The following is a 19,509-nucleotide window of genomic DNA, read 5'->3' on the forward strand; positions in this document are numbered from 1 at the left end:
TAATACTGATTTTATAAGCAAAAAACAATGAAAATGAATGTTCGTTTTTTTTTTCCTTAGAAGTCTAGCTGTATTCCCCTCCTCTGGGGTAGGCTGGTACCTCTGCTGGCAGATGTGTACACTATGCTTATTTTTGCTCAAGATCTTCCCTTTGCCTGGAATACCCTCTTCCCTTTTCCACTTTAACAGAATGACCCTATCTTTAACACATAGTCTAAACTAAACTTGGAGCATTATATTCTCCATCACTTGACCAACCATGTGATCATATTTTACATAATATGCTTTTTAATTGTTTTATGTGTCTTAAGTGTATCTAGCTAGGCTTTAAGTTATTGGGGGATTATGGACACATTTTATATTTCTTTTTTTTTCTCTCACAGTATTTAGCACAGTACTACACATACAGTTGGTGTTTAATAAATGCAACAAATTGATGCTCTGAAATGCAGATTTGTAAAAGAGTTTTGCTAATCTAGATTTAGATTTTTGAGAAGTAGTTATGTGAACTTACAGATGTACTAATATCAATTATGTTTCTAATGAAGATAAAAAGATGATAACCAAATTAGCTGAAGAGTTGATGAAATAGTAGAGGTGGTGTAAGTGCAGTTGAATTCTTTTCAGACCACAAAATCAATAAGGATGAATTTCTAACTCATTCTAAAATACAGGAAATAGCTTCACATGACTAGATTCCATAAATCTAAATTTCAAAGTTATTTTCTTTTTATTTTTAATTAGTGTTTCCTAGAAAAGTTGTAACCCAAAGATAAAAACATTTAAAAAATTGTGTTCTAGATCTAATTAGGAATTTTATGGGATTTGGAGAATGGAAAATCTTGGATTAGTCTTTCTTAATGAATGATACAACAAAAGTTTGGGGTAGCCAAAATAATATCACTAATGTGATATAGTGCACTCACTGGCCAGGCCTTGCTGGGTGACGAACTTTTTCATTCTGTGTATACTGGAACTTCTGGAGCTATGTTAATGATTTTAGGCCATGAGGGCATCATTTTTCTGGATTTATTAAATGCAACCCTCATAGTTTATATTTTATCATTTATATTTCAGGAAAAAATACACTTATCAAGGAAGAGCTATTCAGTTAAAAAAAGTATTTAAAATTCCAAAAAAATCCAAACCACACATGGCAATTACCAATAACCTTCAAATACCTCCACTGTAATCTCCTTTGGGGCTACCGGCCACTTGTGTTCATATTTTTCTTTCACAGTTTGCTCCGTGTTAGCAGTTGGATTTGAATTCTCAACACGCACTCCATGGCTTGGCTTACCCACCAGATTTTGAACAGATTTTACCATATTCTTTAAATCCTCTGGGTAAGGAGTTGGATATCGTTTTAGGTTTATTTCAACCTAGAAGTTTACAAAAAGAAATTTAACATAAAGTAACTTCAGCAAGCATGTTCACAAAACTACCCCATTTTATATTCAGTAGTATAACCAAATGCAATACAGTGAGTGTTGAGCTGGCTAAGAAACTCTGTTATAGAGTAGAACGCATAGTGTTCTCATATTCAGCCTTGTGGGACTTCTCACCCCTTCCTACCCTTCTGGATTATAAACTAATTTTGAATTATGTTCTATCTTTAGACCTACCTATAGATGGCTGAAATAGCAGTAGGTCAGAACACTTAAGTGATTGGTAATTTGAAAAATTTAATCAGGTTATATCAGCTGCTTTCTTACTTTCTCTTCCCTATTTTAGACACTGTTCTCTTCCCTATTTTAATATTTATAAGTAATAATGTTGATAGTAAGAGTATCTTTTGAGTACCAATGCAGGTGATGGGAGGAGACCCCAAAAGATTTATGAGTCACATATTGAAAAATGGAGTGTCGACAATATCTGCTGCCCAAATAAGCATTAGCTTTATGTTAGTGTGTTATATCAAAAAGTAGGATAGCTAATTCTCATTAATCCCTAAGGGAAAAAATGCTACAGGCTGGTTTTTATATTTACTTTGTACCCTAAGAAACATGCTTCTTGAATAATATCTTATAATGAAGAGAAATTAAAAATTGGCACCACTTTCTAAGTTATTTTAGGTACACGTATAAATTCTGGCTTTTATCTATACAGCTACTTATTCCATTCTTGAATTCATTTTAGGGTATCAATCTAACTTCTCAGAACACATGTTAATGACTATTCTTAGCAATAAATTTAGAAAGAGAAAATATTAGACATTCCATATAGAATATTTCACCATCAGGGTACTTGTTATACTGTATTTAAAATAGAATAAGTTCAAGTTGTGTATGCTAATTAAAAGGGACTAGAAAAAAAAAAAAGAATTTACTTGGCCTGGCTTGGTCTGACAATCATGTTTTGCATCTGAGTAGAATCAACTTTACAAAATGAAATGATTTATGTGATTGTGGTGGCAATGTGTCTGTGGAAAGTGTTTGTGGGGGTGGGAGGCTAGGAGGAGAGAAGGTGAAAGAGAAGCAGTAAAGGAAGAGGAAGAGTGGAAAAGGGAGAGAAAAAAATAGGGAGGGGCATATCCACCCCCGCCCCCACACAGCCTTGTAATTCATGGGATGTAAGAAACTATGATGGTGATATAGATCCGAAAATTATGAATACGAATTCAAACACTTTTGCCCATCTGCAGTTTTAGCAAATCCACCAACTGTGTTGTTATTCTCAGAATTTTGTCTTCCTTGTGGCTCATTTTTTTCTCATCAAATACTGGAATTGGACTTCACTAGATGATTTCTAACATTCCTTTTAATATTAAAAATATAAAATTATTATTCCAGTAACTATTTGGAAAATAAATGAAAAACCAGATAATTTTGTTAATGTAAGTGTTGTTTAAACGTAGTTCAATCTCTTTAAACTTCCAAATAAATAAGGATGACATTGATAATATATAGAAATATAGCTACAAAAATATAACCCAAGACAAGGTTAGAATTTACAGAAAAAAAGTATAAGTTGTAGACTGTAATATAAATAAATCCCAGGGTACTTAATTTGTAATGTATTCTTAAATAAACATAAAAGGAATGATATGACTACTAGACAAAGTCCATTGGGATGCATGCATTCTTAGATCTGTTGTTTAAATTGGTATTAAAATGTTAATCATAAATTAAGTCTAATTTTTAAATTATATCATTGAACTTGTTTAAAAGTACTTGACATCAAAGTGCTAGAAGTAAAAAAAAATTACATTAAAATGTAAATTGTAGAATGCTGTGACTATCATGCCAATTAAGAACATTTTATTTTTTTATAACCAGCTATATGTGAATAAAAAATATGCAAAAGTAGGGCATTGAATTAAAATTCTATGCAACTTAAAAAATCCCCAACATTAAACCTAGACTTATAAATTGAATGGAAGGCAAAAGAAATGTGAAATATTCTTCCTTAATTGAATTAAATATTTCATTGAATAATGTAATGTATTTTTTGTTAGATGCTATGTCCCATCTGACACAATTAGATCAATATTTGCCATGGTACTATGTAATATTTTCTGGTTATTTTATTTTATTTATTTTTATTTTTATTTTTGAGATGGATTTCACTCTTGTTGCCCAGGCTGGAGTACAATGGTGCAATCTCAGCTCACTGCAACTTCTGCCTCCCAGGTTCAAGTGATTCTCTTGCCTCAGCCTTCCGAGTAGCTGGGATTACAGGCATGTGCCACCAAGCCCGGCTAATTTTGTATTTTTGGTAGAGATGGGGTTTCTCCATGTTGGTCAGGCTGGTCTCAAACTCCCTATCTCAGGTGATCTGCCCGCTTCAACCTCCCAAAGTGCTGGGATTACAGGTGTGAGCCACCGTGCCCGGCCTGGTTATTTTATAAACAAGCACATACGATATTTTGGCCACATTACCGGAATATGTTTGAAAATTTTATTTCAACATTTAAATCTAGGAATAGATTTGCTGTGCAACAAATGCTGTTTACCTACACACCTCTTCCAGCGTCTTGAGAGGGGCTCTATTATTTATAGAGTCATTTTATATTCTTTTCCTGAAAGAGGACCCTCCTTAAATTGAGGGAGTTCCAGGTCTTATGAAGCTCGGGTGTGTTTCACCCAAAGCATAAGCTCCTTGCTTCTCATTTACTAGCCTATTAGCTAGTAATGAGTCAGTAGATTTAAACTTAAGACATAGATTGATTCCCAACTAGCTATCATCCACTAATCTTTCTGTTGTTTCTACTCATGTAAAATGGAAACGATAATATCTTTCCTACATGCTTGGGTTAATCTGGAGCTAAAATGTGAAAAATGTGAAGGTTCTTTGAAAATCTGTAAACTCTGTGCAGAGATTAGATACTATTTCTAATGTCACATTTTACTTAATGTATTTTAAAAATCTGGATTCCATTGGTGATCTAGACTCTACTCGGTATATGTCTAAACATAATATCTGTAACTGTCTGGATCTTTTTTCATTTACACATAGCAATAGTTATCATTTATTCAGTATCTACCATGTGCCAGCCACCATGTTAAATGTTTTATAGGGATATTTAATTTATTATTAATTATTTACATAAACATTTATTATTAGTTCTATAGGTTTAAATATTAATATTTATATGCTAAATAATACATGATTAATAATTATTATATAATCATTATAATAAAATCTCACCCAAGTTTTATAACCCATTGCAGAAGCTGTTGTCACTTTACAGAAGGAAAAGTGTTCCTCAGACCATGTATATAACTTGTTTAAGATTACATAGGTAATAGATGCAAGACTCTAACTTAGGTCTTTTGGCTCCCATGCTTATGCTACCCAAGTGTTACTTAGCTCAGAGATATTCCCTTGTATGGGTGCAGCACATATTTGTGCAATATTGTGGAAGAAATACTGTAAGCCTAAAATGTGAATTTCTCTGAGTTAAATAGTGAAATAAAAATATATTTTTTAAAAAACTAAGTAACACAATATTTTATAGTTTTTTTAAGATGAAAATGTATTTTATAATTGTATTATGTTTGTAAGCTCTATGCAAGCATGTTTTATGCCCATTTATAGATTACTTTGCTTTATTTTTCAATGGATATATGCAGTGCATCAGAAATGAATAAACATGATTATAAACTATTATACTAATAGTTCAGTATATCTAAATATATAGACTATAAATATTCCCTTATTCCAATCTGAGATAAAAAAAATATAAATTTGTTTATTATACACATAGGTGGGAAAATCAATTATATTCTTGAAAACTGTTGTGTTTATCACTCACTATAAAGTATTTGCTCACTTCACGTATACATTTTATTAAAATGCAAGATTTTTACTAAAACTTACTTTAATTTTGAAAAACAAATTTTTTACAACATTCTTCATATCTTAGATCTAAATAAAGTGCAGTAAATGCAAATAGCAGTTGCAAGATGTTGGAGACCCCCCAAAATAGCAATAAAGAATTACTTAAGGTTAATAGCCAGGGCATTCAGAGCATTTAGAAATGATACCTTGAATTCACACAGAACTATGTTTTTTATACATTATAATATATTATATAATATAATATATTATATTTCACATCATGATTAAATTCTAATTTGATTTGATTGTAAATTCCAGTAAGAGAAATAATAGTTGATACTTTGATCATTGACTGTTAAATATTATATTACTCTGAGAATTAAGTGGAATGTTTTTCAAAGAAAAGAAACTTATAGTAGTTTTAGTTAGGAAAATGCATTCTCAGCTTGCCTTATATTGTAGCAAAAATATAAGACAACAGACAACTATCTAGTCCATTACATGTGGATAGGAAAGTTTACAAGACATGCAGTGTTTTTCATATTCTAGTAAGACACATTTCCCCTCCCACCTCTTAAAACACCCAACCATAGAGATAAGGAAGCCCTATTTGCCACGACTTCCAATTCAATCTTCTCTTACAGGAATTCATATGATCTGTGTCTTCAAATTAAAAGAAATTGATGCTTTTCAGTAGATGTCTATCTTTGTGCTTAAAGGCCACTCTCAGCAAATCTCAATTCAAATCTCATGCTATTTTAAGAATTAAGGTATAGCTATTTAATTTTCCCCAGAATTCACAGTATAAAAAATGTGCACATATGTGGAGGGGACAATTTAGAATATATCAATAGTGTCATCAACATTCTGCCCAACTATTGGTATTCCCACACTTTAAATGAAAGAGAAAAATAAAATAAAATAAAATGAAAATAAAGCACCCAACTAAAAAACCATGCCAGATATCCCAACAATAGGCACCTCACATTGATATTCCCTCCCTTCTGACTTAGTCCTCCCCGTCCCATTGCAAATATCAATAAACAAAAGGTTAAATTGAGATCAAACACTGGCAATTTGAAGGTTTCTATGTGATCAACATTTCTTATCCCAAATCATGCAGAACATACCCCATAAACCACTGTTCCAAGGTTGCCTCTACATGGGAGATTCTCCTACCCCAGACACCTAGGCCTACCTGTCTGCCACTTAGAGAGGGAAGAGTGGTGGATTGTGCTGCAACTGGCAATGGAGTACACATGCTCCTTTCCTGCTGGAGGCCACTTATACAACCCCATGCCAGCTGTGGGTCATTCTGGGGGACGGGCATATCTTGGATCTGCTGATCACACCTGGCCCATGGTGTGCAGCAATCGCCAGACAGTCTGGCAGGTTGGAGAGTAATCCCACGCTGGCCCCTTTCCCAGGGGGCTTGGCAGGAGAGATCCTGTGGGAGAAGGAATCTCCATTTTCTGGGAGAAAGAGGAGCACTGTAGCAATACTTTCACTTTATCATTTTTCTACTCTCAGTTTTTTCTTTCACTCTGAGTTATGCATTTAAAACAATAATCATAAAATTAGTTTTAAATCCATGTATAAAACAGTACTAATTTTATATGACTGCTAAAGGGTCACAATTTCTTCACACAATGCAGCATTCATACTACACTACACAGACTATAAGTAGGGCATTATACTCTAGTCCATTTGAAAGTTGAAAGCGTAGGTCAATGATTCCTTTTTAAATTTCATGTAAATTAAAGGTAAAATGGTGATAAATTTAATGTACATGTAATGAACCAGAAAAGTGTGATTAATTTAGTGTAATATTACAATATATTCTATTCATCACACTTCCATGATGATTTATTTAGAAGTTTGTTTGTGCTCTAATTTGCCCAATAGCCAATGGCATTGGAAATATTCAAATTAGTTAAAACTGAGTAGTCTGAGATTTTGAAACAAACATTGTTTTGTTAATACATAAATAAACCAAATGTAAATAAATGCAGAGAAAAAAAACACTCTAAAGTATAATGAACCTACTCTGATTATAAACAATCTTGAACACATAACACACAAACAGGGCTTCTAAATAATTGTTAGCATTTACTGTATTTTATGTTTTCATTGACACATATACCAGAGTATTAAATGCACTTTCTTCTTGAATTCTTTGAATACAGAATTTCAGGAAGAAGCATGTAATGTTTGTTAATTCAATGAAATCTAAAAATGAATCAGAATTCTGGTTTAGAATGCATCATCCATTGGTTCTGGATTTAACGCATGAAATCCCTAAAAGAACAGAAATGTTCTGAAGGTTTGTTTGTTTTTAGTTTAGCATTATTTTTTCTAGGAATTCACAAGTTCAAAAAGATGTCTCTTTGGTTGTTAGACAGCACTAATCAACTATCCAGAGACATTTTTTTTAAAAACCCAAATCTTTTAACAAAATTGTTATTTCGGATTTGGGAATCCATTTTGGGTTCTCCGTAACGATATTGGTAGGCCTTGCCAGTGAGTGCTCATGTGCTGATTTAATAAATAAAGATTAGAAAGTGTGGAGAGGACAGAGAAGAATACAACATACAATCTAGCTTTATTAATAGAGCATATATGCAATTATAAAGGAAATTAGTCACTAAGAGTGAGAGCTGTTAGTAGCCATGATAGAATAAGTACACATACAATATTATAGAAAGTAAATGAGAGATTCAAGATGTTACCATGACAACAACATGTAATGTAATGTTGATAAAATCTAAATCAATTCTGATGATAATTAAAAATTTAAGTAATGGAGAAATATATATTTTAAAATTCGATCTTGTTACTTGAGTTAGTAGTCCCCATAAAAGATCTTTTAAAATATGCTTTGAGGTGAAAAATACTTAAGTTATGTTCCCTAAGGAACATCACCTGCCATTAGGCACTAACCTCCTTTAAAACTTGTCCTCACATTTAAGGAAACTCATAAATTCTTCTTGAATAGCCCAAGGACACAGAGCTTTTCAAATGTTTTAATGCCAATGTAACATATTAATCTGTTGGCCCTTCCTGAAATGTTTATTTTGGCCTCATTCAGTCTGCATGATGCCTTTGCTCAGTGATTTAAAAAAACAAAACAAAATAAAACAAACAAAAAAAAACACAATTGTAGTGTGCAGTGTGCCAGCAATGAAATAAAGTGCTTAGATGAAGTCTGTCACACAGATTTATTTTCTACTTTCTCTCAGCTTGAATCTCTCTCATGCAGTTGTTCTGTTGGATAAGGTGGCATTTCAAATTTGCTCACTCAGATCTGGGACATTAGTCTCATTCTGAAGCACACCAATGCTTCCAGAATTACCAGCCCAGCGTGCTGTAATAAAAGGTACCACCATGAGACTTGAAGAGATTATCTGACTTTGTCCCAAAATCTATCTGAATAAGAAAAATGGACAAACAAAATGGTAAGGAGAAGAAAGGGGAAACAAAAGCTAAAAGGTTCACCTTAACTTTCCCAGCATTTTCATCATCTTCCTTTTTGTCTTCAAATTCAAAGGCAACAGTCATGCGTTGTTGTCTCTGTTCTTCCCACAGTGTAGGGTTAAAGCTGTCACTGTCTGACTGGAAATCTACAGTTAGATTCCAAAATATTATTGCTTTTTTAAAAAATGATTTTACACAGAGTATTTAATACACTATGCAAAAATAGTGATAAATACTACAAACAAATACAAAAACGAAGAAAGAAAGAAAGAGAAAGAAGGAAAGAGAAAAGAATAAAATTCCTTTGATATTTATTACATGGTCTTTTGTAATCTGAACTCAAATTCAGTATTCCTAAACACTCAGGATTGGAAAATTTTCTAGTGTAGGAAATGGGCTCCCCAAAGGACAATAATAATAATACAAAGAGTTGGACCAACCATTTTAAAGCGTTATCTGTTTCAATCCTTACAACAACACAATGGTACTACCAATCTCATCCTTATTTTACTAATGAGTTTTAAGGGGCTTGCTCAAAGTGCTAAGAGACTTCTCAGTGGCTAGTGCAGGATTCTATTTCTGTTTAAATAGAAACCTTATTTGTAACTGCTAAACTCTATCAAAATTTCTTTTATAAAAGTTACCACATAGCATTGACTTTGCAATAAAGTGTCTAAGATTGCAACCTTTTGTTTTTATTACGGGTGCATTGAGAGGAGCTTGTTTTTATGGTAGAGAACATGGAAAATTTCGTCTGTTTCAATTAGCTTAAATATGTTAAATTAACAGAGAAATGGCTTATAAATCTTTAATTTACAAAAAAATGTTGGCTAATGATAATATCTTCTTTGCAACATTATGGCAAAGATCACATGAAAATGCAATAAAAGTACTTAGTTAAGGCTAAATTCTTTTCCAAAGGAGGTCCTTTATCATATATCTTTGTTTGTTGCAAGGGATTCTGAAAACTCATTTATTACACTCCTGCCTGGAAAACCAAAAGATAACTTGCTTTAAGTTCAAGGAAACTTTTCAATTACCAACGTTTTTTTCTCAAAGAAAAAACAAAACCAAAAATAAACCCAACTAGGCTAATTTCTTAACACTACATCTTACCTAACTAAATCTACAAATTAGAGATTCAATCTGTGAGACTGGATCTCAGAAATGACCAGTGAATATGAGATACTTTTCATTTTTCCCTAATTCTTTTGAAGTTAAATATTTTGATGATGTTGAGCTATTAAAATGAAAATGTAAAGCTGCATGAATATAACATAATCCTTACTTAAGATGTCTCATAAAATATGTAAACATGGTGGCTTTTATCAATTCAAAAGATCAATTTTATTGACTTCTAAAAATGCGTATTAAAACACTCTTTTATTTTCATACATCTGTAAGCCAAAATTTGAAGAAAAATATCCTAAAATATTACAAAATGATTCATTTGCATTTGGAGGTCAAAGACTAAAGTTATGTATTATAATTATCCCTGAAAATTAGAAATACATAAACAAATAGTTTCTTTTACAAGTTGGCCTCATTCACATGAATTGGGTAGATTTAATCCATGGCTAGATTAAAATGAGTTTACTCGCCAAGAATTACTGTTACTCTATAACTGTAGAAAATGTGCATATCAGCTTGTGCTGGCTTGGGCTAAGGAGACTATGCTAAGTTTCAAACAGCAAAGGATGAAGATCTTTTTGTTTGAGACAGAGTTTTTGCTCTTGTTGCCCAGGTGCTATATTGGCTCACTGCAACCTCTGCCTCCCAGGTACAAGTGATTCTCCTGTCTCAGCCTCCCAAGTAGCTTGGATTACAGGCATGCGCCACCATGCCTGGCAAATTTTTTTGTATTTAGTAGAGATGGGTTTCACCATCTTTTTGTATTTATTCACAATTTTTTTGTATTTAGTAGAGATGGGTTTCACCCAGAGATGGGTTTCTTAGGCTGGTCGAGGACTCTTGATCGCAGGTGATGCGTCTGCCTACGCCTCCCAAAGTGCTGGGATTACAGGTGTGCATCACTGCACCAGGCCTAGGAGGAAGCTACCTTTTTTATGGATAATGTGATCACAGAAGAGAATATTTAATTATTGGAAAAGGATTTAGGGACATTGTTTAAGGAAACTTAACATGAAAAAGAAAGAATGGTCTTATTTGCAAGTATCTCTTTATGGTTGACTTAGACCATGAAATAATCTGAGTCTGGAGATTACTGGACTAGATGTTAATTGTGTTCATGCAATAAGTGAACACAGCAAATAAACCAGTTCATTGAAATCTCTTTAAGATCTGACTGCTCTTAGCTCATTTCAATGCTGGGCACCACATTTACTTTACTAGTCATGTGTCTTGCAATCCATAAAGAAAAATAGTTGCTCCTAAAAATCAACATTATTTTAACGTAAAATACAAAGAGGAAGAGTTTTGTCTTGGAAGCTTACCTAAAATAGAGTAGAAAATAAGACTTATGCTTAACGTATATCCGAAATGGTATTTGTGTGTCATGTAATTATCTTTATAGGCTTGCCCATGAGCCAGTATTCTTGGCCAGAGATCAGAATAAAATTAGTCTTTTCTATCCATAATCATTATAAGTAGAGAAGAAATTTCTACTGACAGTTTACCTTCATCACCACGAGGCTGCTGGGGAAACATGTAGTTAGTCAATACCCTTTGCTTTGTTTCTGGATGGGCTTCTGTTTGTAAAGGGATAAGGGCTTTGGACTAGAAGCAAAGAACATATAAATTAGATTAATACAATTGTAAATATAAAGAATATTTATTTGCATAACAGTCAATAGTCTGGCCTCACCCAGATAAATGAATGTTGGAAAAAATAAGTGAAAAAACAAAGTAATAAAATAAGAAATTACAACATGAAATAATACTATTACTGAGGAATATTTTCATATTCTAAGATTTCCATAATAAGGTTTTCTTCCTCTTTAGTATACTCTTTTAAAAACTTACCAAAACCTATTCAACTGAGCAATGTCAGATTTAATCCTGAAGAGTTCAAAATGTGTTAAATTGTTTCAACTAAGTAAGCTTTTGGTATGGTTCTATATGCCTATTCATTTTCATGGATTGTTGCCCTAGAAAGACAAATGGAATTTGCTATCAAATTAATGCTATACAAGATCATCTATTAACTTAATTAGGTTAAAACAGTATTCATTTATTTATAAGAAATATTTTTATAGCCAAAGACAGGGTCCACTTTATAGATAAGTAACTATACTTGTACTTGATATATTATAATATATTGACCTCTGTTCATATGTCATCCTCTGTTATTAATTTGATTTCAGAAATACTAATTTTGAAGGGGTACTGTAGAGCTCTGATATTCAATGTCAAAATATATTGGAAATGATATTATCTAATATACTAAAAATCTGCTTATTTAATGAGATTAATAGGAGTGAAACACAAAGGGGATTTGTGATATCAGTTTGTCTCATGAAACTGAGTCATAACCACACTATATTACTGTTCTAAATAAAAGTTAAATGATGCAGTCACTGCTCTGTGCATTCTCCCACAAGAATAATAAATTATATTGTTTTATTTCCCACAATACGATATGTGGAATACACTATTCCATTAGCATAGTTCACATTGATTTCAGAAATGATTTATTCATGATGATATATTGATGCCTTGAAGAATTGATTTATTTTTGATAAGATTTGAATTTGAATTACTAATTTTTGACTCAGTAGATGGAAGCAAATGCTGTAATTACTGTAGGAACACAAACAATATTCTTACATTTACATTTTACAATTTGTAAAGATTATTTTAAATTTTCCACAAAAGAGTCCAATGACTACTGGACAATTCACTTACCAGTAATGCTACTGTTATGCTCAGAAAATAATGCTGAGCTAAATTCAAGATGAATTGCTTTCATTTGGCCATTCATATTTGAGGATAGGTGTTTCAAAATTTAAGGATCACAAGAAAAAAGAGGACTAATAAACTATACCAAAATTGTCTATCATTAGTTCTTTTGTAGTCAGATATCCTCAATGGTTTCTTGTTATTTTCCAGTTAATAAAATTATTTACTAATGCAATATTACTGATTCAATTAAAATCTGTTTTCAAGAGGATAAAAAATATCAAAACAATGTTACAGAAAATACTAATAGTTGTCAGAAAGATATTGCGATATTGCAATTTGTTTTTCTTTTTACTTTTTCTTTTTTTGAGTTGGAGTCTCACTCTGTCACCCAGGCTGGAGTGCAGTGGTATGATCTCGACTCACTGCACCCTGTGCCTCCCAGGTTCAAGTAATCCTCCTGCCTCCGCCTCCCGAATGGCTGGGATTATGGGTGCATGCCTCCGTGCCAGGCTAGTTTTGTATGTTTAGTAGAGACAGGGTTTCACCATGTTGGTCAGGCTGGTCTTGAGCTCCTGACCTCAAGTGATCTGCCCACCTCGGCCTCCCGAAGTGCTAAGATTACAGGTGTAAACCACTGCACCTGGCCTGATATTGCAAATTTCTTGAACGACGCTTTTGAATTAAGTTGATTATAATTAAAAGGATAAGAAGAAAAAGTAACATAGAAGATAATAATTCCCTGTCGTGGGAATTGTGGTAATGATTTCTTATTCTTTACCTTCAGAGATGTAATTAAAGTACATCCTCTAAGGATATACCTGCATCACCTAGAGCTTAAAAAGCTATAAAAATGATCATTTTGTGTATTAGATCTCAGAGAATGAAGTAGATGTTAGATAGAAGTATTTAAAGAGGATGGGGCTTATAGTTACTGTTTTGGCTTCAGCAATGTTTGAATTGCTATGTTTACAAAAATCTTTCTTTCAGAGGATAAAAAGATTACATTTTGTAGTGGTTGTCAAAGGTATCTATTAGGAATAAATTAGTAATTCAAAATTTCAATTATAGTTCATTTTAATAAAGAAAATAAATCAGGCAATAAAAACTTTTACCTGATTGTCAGAAAGCCACAAAGCTGCAAGCTCTTTAAGTTTGGTAAATGAGAATGGTAAATTCTTCAATCTGCAAAAACACAAAAAGTCTAATAGCATGGGTAAAGACGGATAAAAGTTCATTTCTAAGAATTATTTAAAATACTCTGACTTGTTGGTTTCATTCTTTTCTTGAATCATTTTTCCATTGAGCTGCCTGAACAATATTAAAAAAAATGAAAACCTCCTATTTACAACTCTTCAAATACTTCTCATTGTATCTGAATAAAAATAAAATTGTTAACATGTATGGTTAGAGCTTAAAAGGCCTGGCCCCTAAAAACCCTCCAGAAGTTTCTCTGCAACTCTTTACCTGACTCAGTTCCGTCAGCACAACTGGGCTCTCTCAGCATGCTCTTTTCTCTGGAATACTCTCTCCCATACTTCACTTTACTGAATCTCACATATCCATTCATTCTTAGCTTAAATGGCATTTTCTCTTTTCTTGACTCCTCATTTAAATTACTTCCCTCAATCTGGTTTCAAAGCACCTTGTATTTTCCTTCATGGAACATATTGCAGTTTTTAGTTATACATTTATATTTGTGATTATTTGCTTACTCTTTGCTATCCCTTCAAAACTGTAGGCTCCATGAGAGCAAAGGGCCATGCTTGTTTTACTACTCAAAGAATGTATAGCTCCCAATATTATGTCGACCTTCAAGAAGTATGTTCTTTTGCCCTTCATGCAATGTGTAGTAGATATTCAAAGGGGTAATCTTAAAAAAAAAAAAAAAAAGCACTTCTGAGATGTATAGCTTGACATTAGCCTTGGTACTCAGTCAAAATTATATATTTAGCTTTGGCTTCAGCCTTTTGAGGGCCAAAGTACTTCACAGTATCTGATATCTTTGAAAATATGCATGATCATACAGCTTACCATCAAAGCTAGTTAGCAAAGGGGGTAGTACAAACAAGGCATGCCAATGAGACTTATTACTAACTTCTGAACACTCATTTTTGAATATGGATAAATATTTTAGATATAATATAGAATAAAAATGTTCTTGTCTTTAACATATTAGAATTCTATCAGCCAATTGAGAAATAAATTTATTTTGATAATGGAAGTGGGCAATCTTACAATAATTAAAAATTAACTTTAGAGTTAATTTTATGTGCAAAAGCATTTAAACACTTCTTAAAAATCTAATAAATACGAAAAGAGACTGAAAGGCAATACAAATCTTAAAACTGTATATTATACAGATAACCCTTAGAAAAAATATAATAATCTTTCTGAGCAAATGTTTATAAAATATAAACAATATAAAGAATAACATATATTAAATTATATCACAATTCTTTTTCATATAATTGTTATGCTAATATTTATAACTTTAAGCCAAATTACTTATAAAATCTATTTCTAAATAAAAGTTATTAAAATTCACTTAAGCCATAAATTATGAAGTAAGATCTTATTGGGAGAGTTTTTCACATCATATGGTATATATTAAAAGCAGAATATCAAGTCTGCAGCATTGAAATTACATGAGTGCAGAACTATCCACAATCATGTAAACAACATCCATGATATCATCATCAATCCAGTCATATGTGTAGCATATGAAGAAACTGCTGGAAAAGGACAAGGTACCTTTGTTTTTCTTTGCTCTTCTAGTGACCTCTATTGCAAGTAAGCCCCTATTTGGTAACATAAATGTGCAGTACATTGACCATAGGAGCAATCTTGCAGCTGACAAGGCAGAGGAATCATTGTTCCTAACTATAACGTCAAACTTTAAAAATCTATCATATTTTAAATATAAAATTATAATAATCATTACTTTCAGATGACATTTCTTATTTAACATTTTTCCAAACACTTCCTTCTCTGGTGGTAATATTTAACTTTGGCTTTAACTTTAGCTGAATATTGATTTTTACTTCTGGTTGATTCACTGATTGATTCATTAAAAACATTAATTTGGCTCCATAGTGCATTCCAGCAACTGCACTAGGACATAAGATTATATTTCTGTACTGATGAAATTATTTTAAACTTCTGATATTGTGAGCTCCTCCATGTATTATTCATAAATTTTGCCCTAGCATCTAGCAGTGTGTCTGGCTCACTGTAGGTGAACTCAAGTCTGCTACAGTTGTTGAATAAGTATCTTCAAAGTATTAATAGAACTTCTAATTATGGATCATTGATAATATTTGCTAAGTATATTTTGCATATTATGAGTGAAAAGAGATTGAAAGGCAATGAAAATCTTAAAACTGTGCATCATATAGATAACCTTTAGAAAAAATATAACAACCTCTCTGAGCTAATGTTTATAAAATATAAACAAGAATATAAAGAATAACTGATATTAAATTATTTTCATTCATACCAATAATTTACTAATCTTATTTTTAAGAATATAATTAGAGATTTAAAAAGATGTCTTGCCAAAAGTAAAAAATAACATTCAATGCATTTTCCTCATTTTCCAGGCTGGTAATACAGTCAGAAGAGAAAGCAAGGTTGGTTTGACATTACTTACTCTTGATGCATAAAGCTTTGGTGCTTCCTTGTCACCTGATATTATCAATAACATTCCAAACTTTTTAATAAAATGTTTTATTCTCTTATATGGGAATATTATTTACTAATAAGTGAAGTTTTGAAATTCACATTTTTTTCCTTAAAGTAAGAAGCAAATGAGAATTCCAATGCTTATCCCGAAACCTCCAGAATCTGATTATTCTTATGATTCCATAAAAGCTAGTCTTTGATCATTTCATTACAAGGTCTCTCAGTTCTTCATATTATCAATTGTCTGACTGAAACTTATTGAAAACATAGAGCTTATGCATTATATCCTGTGATCATTTTATTTCTTAGCAGTTATTTCTAGTCAATATTTGTTTTTATTCTTTCCTACTTGAGGATAATTATCTTTTATAGAGTAGGTGGAAACAAAGATGAATTGAGGTTTGTACTTTTTCTTTTTACTCATCTATCAATATAATGCCATTATTAGAAGTAAAGGACCTATCCTTTCCTTGATCATCCTGCTCTGAACATGACTAAAGAGCCACGTGGTTGTGAGTATTCTTACTAGCACTTTGATGGAATTGAAAATATACATATTGCCCAGTTAATTTGTTGGAGACCAAAATATATACATAAAAACATATGCGTGCATACCTACATACACATGCACGTTTTTATTAATATATTTTATATATTTTTATTATAGTTATTTTCTATGTCTTCATATTATTATGAGTTCTTCATATGGGAAGGCTTTTGTATATAAATTTGCATGATTTATATTTATATAATTTTAATACATATGCTTTTGATATAATCAAATAACAAAATTTAGAAATACTTGGTTTAAAAAAATTCACCTTCTGCTATTTTACAGAAAGTATCAATATTTGCATTCCATACACTTCAAAAGACAGAAAATGTTGTCAAAACTATAGGCATAAAAACTATAATTTGCTTTCTGCAAATAACTAATATGTGATTGTAAAATGTTGGAAAAATACCTGTTGTCACTCAAATTTAGGACTCTAAGTTTCTGCATCTGTCCAATCTCTTCAGGAAGAAATTCTAATTTGTTGGAGCGTAGAGACATGACTGTAACATTCTTACAACTTCCAATCTGTAGGTAACAAAAGAAAATAGGTAAAAAAAAAATCAGAGCATAATACTATTTTACATTAATTTTTCTAATTTTTAAAACTAAGCAATAGATTTTATTTTTAGCTTTCTTTTAATATGTGCAACATTTTATTTTTATAATGTAGCTCTTTAAAATATATGTATATTATATATATCATTTTAGCTATTAAGGCAATTTATATCAGATATTCTTTTACATATTAAAAATGAAGAATATTCTTTATAATTTTATGCTTAAAATACTTGCTAACATTATTGTTTTTATATATCATATATTTTTGTCTGTCAAAGTGAGTACTGATATATCTTTGTTTATAACAGAAGATCATATACACTAAAAAAATAAAATATTGTTGACATTTCCTAGGCAAAGTTAGTTTTGTTTCATATTACAGTGTTTTTTGTCACTTTTAATCACATATTTTGGCTCTAAAATAATTATATATTGATTCTTGTTGCATCATTATAAGAGTGTTTAGTAGAAAATGTTCAATTGAAAATGTATTTCACATACAGCAAACTTGAGCACAAGGTAAATTAAAAATTACTTTATACTTTTTTGATATTAGTAAATAAAATCTTACTTAGATGTAAAAATTAACAGAATCTCTTAGGGGATCCTGAAGTTAAAATAATATTATAATGCACCATGATACCTTCAAAAGCATATGTACATATAAAAAGTTTGCTAAAGAAATTAAAATGTAATTACTTTAAAATATTAGTTCTAACTATTCTTAAAAGCAAAAGATATAAATTAAGCAACTAAATGGTATTTCTGAACATGAATTAACTTATATTTTCTTACTTTTTTTATTTGTATGCAATGTTTAAGTCAAATGCATTTTCTGGGTCAAATATAAACACTTGTCATTTAAAATAGAATGATTAGCAAATATATGTGCAGAAAATTCCTATGTATAGTCACAGCTTGACTCATGAATCTACATTGCTATTCTGCCTGTTAAGATTTTACTCCAAAACAGATTCATTAAAAGTTAAGGAATAGAAAACAAGTTCATTTCTCACTTCTCTGGGTAATTCTGGAAGGAAATTCTCATCAACTGCTAATGTCCGAAGACTATGAAGGTAACCAATGGTAGAAGGTAGTGACTCCAGTTCATTACAGCTACAGTCAAATTCTTCTAATAAAGATAAACTGAAAAGTTAAATACAGTAGTTAGATACTTTAAAAGTTTAGATGGCAAAATGTTTTGAAAAAGCCACATATCCAAAATTTACCAAGACAAAGTTATTCATGTGGTGATAGCATAATACTATATAAATTTATCAGCTCAGTCAAATGATTTAATACCATCAAAGAAGTGGTTTAACTTGGTAAAATAAATATAGTTTATTTTTTCCCTTTCTAAATTTCCCTGTTATTTAACAGCCTTGAAAATGACAAAATAATGTTTTATTTGTTTACAACTTAGGTATTCTTTGTAGCCTGATGTTCAGAATGTGTATTCTTGGAACGAATGAATGTAACTGTCATGGGGTAAGTAGAAGGATGGAGAGGGCAGGTCCAGGGGTTGGGAGAAACAATAGAAACAAAAACACTGATGAAATTCTAGGTATTCACTAAGCATTTGAGAGATTAAAGAAAAAAAAAAAACAACCAAATCTCTTCCTCATAAAAACTCTTTAAGATGTCTAATATTTTAAAGGCCATTTTATAGATAAGAAAATTGAGGCTTAAACGTGCTAAGTAACTTAATCAAGGCCACACAAAATAACAACCCTAAGAATTAAACGCAGACAGTAAGCCTTTACTGCATTATCCTGTCTGTTAGCAGGTGCTATGGACAGGGCTCATTTCATCCTGCAGATGTGTTTTGTGTGACTTATATGGTGATATTTTAGAAAGTGTTTCATTATTTATTTAAAATTTTACATAATGATCCAGATTTTTGATGCCTTTTGAAAAGGAGAAAGATCTGTCAATAGTGGGTCTATATTCTTCCATGACAAGTAACAGAAATGGATTAATAGCTGCTGTCTTCAAATGGGCATAGCTCTTCAGTTAGCCTCCAGTTTGTCACAATCCCGACCAGTCCATGCTTAGCTGGCTTTACTGTAGATCTACAGAAAGGAATTGTATGGATA

General features: G+C 31.6%; 1 protein-coding gene across 8 annotated transcripts in view; it reads right to left on the minus strand.

The window, feature by feature from the left end:
- The window catches only part of LRRC7 (leucine rich repeat containing 7), a 579,044-nt gene that overhangs the window by 96,050 nt on the left and 463,485 nt on the right, over window positions 1-19,509 (minus strand). For 6 of the 8 annotated variants that reach the window (XM_037739849.1, XM_017532080.2, XM_037739837.1 and 3 more), the window contains exons 12-18: window positions 18,430-18,559; window positions 17,265-17,380; window positions 13,731-13,800; window positions 11,394-11,493; window positions 8,779-8,903; window positions 6,482-6,730; window positions 1,182-1,382 (exon numbers count right to left, since the gene is read on the minus strand). In XM_037739849.1, coding sequence (XP_037595777.1) covers window positions 1,182-1,382; window positions 6,482-6,730; window positions 8,779-8,903; window positions 11,394-11,493; window positions 13,731-13,800; window positions 17,265-17,380; window positions 18,430-18,559 — 991 coding nt within the window. The remainder of the gene's footprint in view (window positions 1-1,181; window positions 1,383-6,481; window positions 6,731-8,778; window positions 8,904-11,393; window positions 11,494-13,730; window positions 13,801-17,264; window positions 17,381-18,429; window positions 18,560-19,509) is intronic. The other 2 variants (XM_037739854.1, XM_037739858.1) reach the window with 2 other exon arrangements.

The sequence above is a fragment of the Cebus imitator genome, unplaced genomic scaffold (genome assembly GCF_001604975.1).
Source record: "Cebus imitator isolate Cc_AM_T3 unplaced genomic scaffold, Cebus_imitator-1.0 Scaffold3, whole genome shotgun sequence".
In the NCBI taxonomy this organism is placed as follows: domain Eukaryota; kingdom Metazoa; phylum Chordata; class Mammalia; order Primates; family Cebidae; genus Cebus; species Cebus imitator.